The 6,365-nt window shown below is 42.0% G+C and overlaps 1 protein-coding gene across 1 annotated transcript; it reads right to left on the bottom strand.

Annotated features, from left to right (window-relative positions):
* Nucleotides 1–1,827: 1,827 nt before the first annotated feature.
* On the bottom strand, nucleotides 1,828–2,532 carry LOC133815073 (predicted GPI-anchored protein 58). The gene is made up of 2 exons (XM_062247959.1): nucleotides 2,257–2,532; nucleotides 1,828–2,004 (listed from the first exon to the last, which is right to left on the bottom strand). The coding sequence occupies exons 1-2, from the start codon at nucleotides 2,530–2,532 to the stop codon at nucleotides 1,828–1,830; spliced, it is 453 nt and encodes a 150-aa protein (XP_062103943.1).
* Between the last annotated feature and the right edge of the window lie 3,833 nt (nucleotides 2,533–6,365).

Here is a 6,365-nt window from a genome sequence, read left to right as displayed (position 1 = left end):
TACTTGATTTTGTCATCAAGAACATTGTTTGTCGATATGGATTGCCAAGAAAGATTGTCTCGGACAATGGCACCCAGTTTGATAGTGACATGTTCACAGACTTCTGCGAAAGGCATGGCATCATCAAGAGCTTTTCTTCAGTTGCTCATCTGCAAACAAATGGGAAAGTTGAAGTAGTAAATAAGGCATTGAAAGATACCCTGAAGAAAAGGCTCGAAGAAGCTAAAGGATCATGGCCAAAGCAGCTGCATGAAGTCCTCTGGTCGTATAGAACTTCTCACCAGACAGCAACATGTCATACCCCATTTTCCTTAGCATACGGGTATGAAGCTATGTTGCTTGTCGAGTTAGATCCGCCCTCGCATCGCAGAATCACATACGACCAAGACCAAAATAGCCAACTGATGATGGAGTCCCTAGACTTGATCGAGGAGAAATGAGAGAAAGCCCAACTCCGAGTAGCTGCGTACCAGCAAAAAGTCGCTCGATATTTTAACTCCAAAGTAAAAGAAAGAAAGTTCAACATCGGAGACTTAGTGCTTCAAAGAGTTTTCTTAAACACCCGCGACCAAGCTGCTGGAGTACTCAAACCAAATTGGGAAGGACTTTACCAGATTGAAGAAGTCCTTCATCCAGGAACTTACAAACTTGCACACTTAAATGGAGATCTCATTCCGCATTATTGGAATGGAGAACACTTGCAGAAGTACTATCAGTAAACAATCCTTCTTAAAGGGCTGGCTTGTATTAATTTTTACTTTTTACAAGTTTTGAAAAAGGGTTAGTCATGTTATATGGCTAATCGCTTATAAGTGTAAGATCTTTCAAAGATCACTCGTAAAGACATGTTTAGTCCATTTAAATATGAGAATTATAAGGGATTGTGCGCAGCCAATCATTCTTGCCAAACTTTGTAATTTTTTACAAGTATTTGTTCATTACGTGTGTTGTTTTGCTGTATTATAAGTTTTACATTTTATATCGAGTAGTAATGTTTGTACAGGTTATGGTCAAGGCAAGTGACTAAGGACCTAAAACTCCTCGATCACTTGGGGGGCATATAAGGTACATAGAAAGCAAAGCATACCAAGAGGTATGTAAACACATGAGCAAAATAAGTGAAAGCATGCTACGGTACTTAGAGTATTTTTCAAATTTTATATTTTGTTAAATCAAGCCAAAGTACTATGCTAAGTTCAGTCATGCGAACAGATGTTATAATAAAGCAAAAATATTATAATATAAAAGGAATCCTTTTACACCGCGAGCAGTACTGCTCGGATGTAAATGTTAAGTTAAAAGGAAAAGCTGCCTATGCAGCAATAAGAAAATAAATATTGTCTTAGCATCATGACCTGTGGGTCATGTAAGAAAAAGAAAATAAAATAAGTAAAAGAAAATAGGCTAAGGAGCAGCGGGAGGATCTTGGGGAGCATCTTGATTAACTGCATCTTCTGCGGCTTCCCCTCCATCCATCCCCGTGGCCAGTGAAATCTCGGGGGAGGCAGGAACTCTGGCCCTTTCTTCGGCAGCCAGTCGAATAGCACTGCGAGCCAACTCGGCTTTCCTGGCATCTTCTGGAAGGTAGCCGAAATTGGCACTTTGATTATGTTTCCAGAAGTCGTAGAACCATCGAAGTGTCGAATTCTTGTACCTCTCCAGGTCCTTGGCGTTCGTGAGCTTGAGTTGCTCCACTTGGCTCTTGAGGATGGCGATGCTTTTGTCCTTCGCAAGATTTTCCTCCTGGAGCTTTTTGACTTCGCGCCAGTGGATTCGGTTGGCCTCCTGGTATTCGTCTCTCTGTTTTCTGGTGTTTTCCAAAGAGGCCTATTTTTCCACCAGGTCCGCAGCCAAAGAATCCTTCTGCTGGGTCACCACCTTCAGCTCTCCCGCGTGCCTTGCCTCCGCAGCTTGAAGCTCCTCCATTAGCTTCGACTCCCTAGCACGGGACTGCTCGACACTTGCACTCGTGCGGGCGCGAGCAGCCGTCATGGTCAGCATTGCCTGCAATCAAAGAATCAACGAATAAGAGTTAGGCTAACTTCAAAAAGGAAAATCATGACCATGAGAACAAAAGAGAAGGAAGATTACTTACACTGGCCTCTTCATTGAGGGCTCTATTGAGGATCTGGTCGACCCCCATTGTTTCTGCTTCAGCCATGGCCTCTTTGCAGTGATCATGCTTAAGGATGTGAGTAAGACGATCCTTGGCCGACCTTAGGGAGCGACCCGATAGTTTAGCCCCAGGGGGAACACCCTCAGCTTGTTGGGTTCAGAAGGGGCTGGAGGTGAAGGAGTCGTGGCAGCAGGAGCAGGTGGAGGTGGAATTTCCTGCTCGTGAGGAGCAGGAGGTTGGGCAGGTGTTTGACCAGAGGGCCCATCCTTTGAAGGATCGGTGGCTCGGTTCTTCTTGGCCGAAGGCATCTGACTGGGCTCCCCGTCATGTTTCAAGGTCAATCTCTTCTTTCGGACCAAGGGAACTTCTTCTTCCTCCTGAGTGCTGTAGAGATCGAAGACGTTTGCAGAAGTCATTTATGCAAAAGAGGTAAACATGCGGACAGTAAGCCAAAAATAGATGACATGTTATGTTGCATCAGAAAAGAAATAAAGAAAATTACAAAGTTAAATACCCGAGCTATTACTGCTGGTCGCTATACTATTGACTCTACTAGTCATACATTCACTCTCTGGCATGAAGAAGTATGGCCCTAGGTTTGGAGCATATGTAAAATTGCCGTCCCCGTCGAATAAATGACATGGAATTGGCAAGTTATCTAAGAGTGAAATAACAATACCGTTTTCGTCAGAGGACTCGTCTAAGTCTATGACAGGCTCGACTGCCTTTTGTTTTCCCTTTCCTTGGAGGGCAGAAGACCTTTCTGCTGGGGGAGTGCCAATGGGTTCCCTGATTGTAACCCCAATCGGTCTTCGTCGAGGAGGAGATGCTGGTGGTTGCTGCTCGAGATTATCCTCGGCAGTGGCACTTCCTGCCGCGGGTTCCCTTACATCCTGGTGAGGGGCCAGGAGGCCAGCTAGCCTCAAGTTGACCTTGGTGACCAGGGACTTGATGCTCTTCTCAACGTCCGTCATGCTGGCCAACAGGGCAGACCTCAACACCATGTCTGGTGTTGGGTCTGGTCGTAACCATGGGCCTGAAAAACACAAGAAGTTTCAAAAAAATGCAAGGAAAATTGCTAAGTAAAAACAACGACCAGTGAAAAAAGACTTTTACCTCCTCGAGTGAAGGCCAGGTTATTCGTGACCATGTGAGGCGTGAGGAAATATTCTTGACTGTATTTCCCCGCGTTGGAGATGTGGGTTGTGTCACTCAGGAAGGTTCGGTTGGTCTCCTGGTGACAAAAGTGAAAGAACCCCGTACCAGATTGTTGGGGGTTGGACTTAAGGTCAAAAAGGTAATTGACCTCGTGGGGGGTAGGCTCTGGCCATTTCTTGTGGTTATAAAGGATATAGAGTGCAGCAAGCATTCTATATCCATTTAGTGTAATTTGGAAGGGGGCGACTCCAAAATAATTCGCCACCCGCTGGAAGAATGGATGGAGAGGAAGGGTAGCCCCAGCCTCTATGTGATACCTCGACCAGGCGCTGTAAACGCCTCTAGACAGATTCGCCCTCTCATCTGCGGTAGGAATTTTGAGGGTTACCCCAGTAAGGCCGTACTTTCTGAGGTAGTTGGTTAGCATCCTAGGGGTTACTTGGCTGAGTGGGGAAATATTCCACTCGACGTCGGGAAGAACTGAGTATCGAGGACGGGCCCTATCTTGGACGTGAGGGTCAGGAACAATGTTTTCTCGACCATTGGTCGAGGGAACCCCAGCCTGCGAGTCAGCCGGGCTGGAGGATTTGAAGGGTTTTCTGGATTTTTCTTCTTTTGGGCGGTAGACTTAACACGACCCATTCTAACTGGAGTTGGTTAAGGTCTGGGAGGAGAAATTATGGAGAAAGGAATCTCATGGATGCACTGGGCTGGCTGTTCTTCGCCCTCGAGCAGCTGCGCAAGTAGATCGTCATCTATTGGCCTCTTACCTCCCCACAAATTTGGCATTAAAAGCTGCGAACAGAAAAAGGGGGAGGTGAGGATGAAGAGCCTAAAAAGTTGGATAGATTAACGTTGTTCGTGTATAAAAGTCTAACTTTTATACAGCAGCATTCTAATGAAAACTAAAATTTTCATACGAACAGTTTGAAAAACAAATCAAAAAGTGAAAGTAAAAAGTTTTTTCTGAAAAAGCTTTTTCAACTTCAGTAAGGGCGGGAAAAACCCAGTTTTTCAACTAGCCTAAAAATCAAATTTTTACTTCGATTTTACGTCCTAAATTTATGATCTCGACTATCAAACTGATTCATGACCCCTAAAAGGCAAATATACACTACCATATCTAGCATCACTCAACACATGCCCTATTTTCATGCATCTCTACCCAAGAGCACAGAGCAGTATTTGAACCTAGCATTCTAGCTTAAATCGGCATGCACAGCAAAATGAAGGGTGCAAAAGTTCTGAAGCTTACATATACGAAGATTGTGGAGTCCTGGAGAAATTCCAAGTGTAGGTGTGCGAACAGCCGATTCCTGGAACAACGAAGGATGGTCTTCAAAGAAATTTTGGGTTCTGACTTGGGGGTTCCTGGAAGAGTTCTTGACGGAAGAATAGCTTGTAAAAAGTGAGAAGGAAATTCTGGAAGCTATATATATTGCCTGAGATATGAAAAAAAAGAGGTAATCATAAGTTCCCCTTTTTCGAAGTATAGGGAAGAGTGATAGCCGTCATAGGATTGCTTGGGAACCAAGAAGGTATGATTGGACGTGGGTAGGTCACTTTTTCCGAGGAGGCATGAACTACTCTGACAGATTTGGTGGGGTAATCGAAGGGTCATTTTCCTAAAAGTTTATTTATTGCTGGTCGTAATAAATAAACTTGGGGGGCAAATGTTATCTAAAAAGTAGGTATGGTTGACGTGGCAAACATTTTTAACATGTGGCTGACACCTGACAGAGGTTCTGTTCGACCATCGACCAGAGAGATTCTCCTGACACAACATTTGGGTTTTTATATACGACCAGCGTGGTCGTGTACTTCGTATATTTTGAGATAATCTTATACAATTGTAATCATATCCGAGATTATCTCCCATGATACCTAATGATCCGATTATTTAAGAAAGAATATCTGTAACTAATTCATGTAATCCTCCTTGAGCCTATAAATAAAGAAGAATTAGCTCAAGGGAGGGACTTTTGGCTGATTTGGTTTTATGCTTTAGAAGAGAATTTTAGCTATTATCTTTCGGTTGTATTATTCATCCCTCTAAGGCTTGTGAAACTTAAAAAACCCTAGTTCTTTGATCACTCCTTTGAGAATCAAGATCAATAATAGCTTAAGTGGATGTAAGTCATTACCAATTCGTGGGGCCGAACCACTATAATTTGTTGTGTCATTTACTTTTCTTTCCATTAGATCTATTTCAATACTTTCTGTCACTTCAAGCATTTGACTCCGTGTCAGTTGACCAAAACGAGGGTCAACATTATACATATATTAGGTGTAAGTAATGTACAATACATGTTTGTTTAGTTTTATTTAGAAAATTTATTAATTATTTTTATGATTGTTATATAAATTTTAAATAAATAAACAAGAGTAATAAGCGGCAAAACCCCCTCATCTTTACGTTCTTATACACATAACCCTCAGTTCTTTTTTTTTCGTCGGTGAAATCTCTCAATACATTATTTCGTTATCAAATTTAAGACTCCTGTTTGTTTAGTCTGTTAACTGTCATAGTGGACAATCCATGTGTACAAAAGGGTACATGTGGCACGTTTTTATTGACCTACATTATTTATTTATTTAAATATTATAAAAAATAAAAAAATGATTAAAATAAAAAAAATTATAAAATGAAAGCTAAAAACTAATTTTAATTTTATTTTCTTTCTTTTTTCTTTCCTTTTTACTTTTCTTTCTCTTATACCCAGATTCTCTCTCTCTCGATCTTTCATCAATCTCCCTATTTTTTTCTTTCTTTTTCTTTCTCTTAATGGAAATCCCATCCCCTCTCATGATCCCTCAATCTCCCTCCCTTTCTTTGTTTCTTTTTTTTATGTTTTTTCTCTTTTACCCATATTCCCTCTCTCTCTCTCTCTCTAGATCTCTCAATCTCCCTCCCTTTCATTCTTTTTTTTCTTTCTTTTTATTTCTCTCTGTCGAGATCCCCTCCCCCCCTCGCAATTTCTTGATCTCTCTCCCTCCCTCCCTTTCTTTCTTTCTTTCTTTTTTCTTTTTCTTCTTCTTCTACCTAGATCTCTCATCTTGATCTCCCTCCCCCTCTCTCTATTGGAGGTCG

The sequence above is a fragment of the Humulus lupulus genome, chromosome 2, assembly GCF_963169125.1.
Source record: "Humulus lupulus chromosome 2, drHumLupu1.1, whole genome shotgun sequence".
Taxonomy (NCBI): Eukaryota; Viridiplantae; Streptophyta; class Magnoliopsida; order Rosales; family Cannabaceae; genus Humulus; species Humulus lupulus.
The sequence above is the reverse complement of the archived record's forward strand: the minus strand, read 5'-3'. Positions and strand labels throughout refer to the sequence as shown.

Bases quoted from the DNA above. Each gene is read 5' to 3' on its own strand.
- LOC133815073 (XM_062247959.1), bottom strand. From the start codon at position 2,532: ATGACTTCTGCAAACGTCTTCGATCTCTACAGCACTCAGGAGGAAGAA. The intron at 2,005-2,256 runs GTGTTCCCCCTG...CTTTGATTGCAG, and splicing joins CTGAACCCAACAAGCTGAGG to GCAATGCTGACCATGACGGC.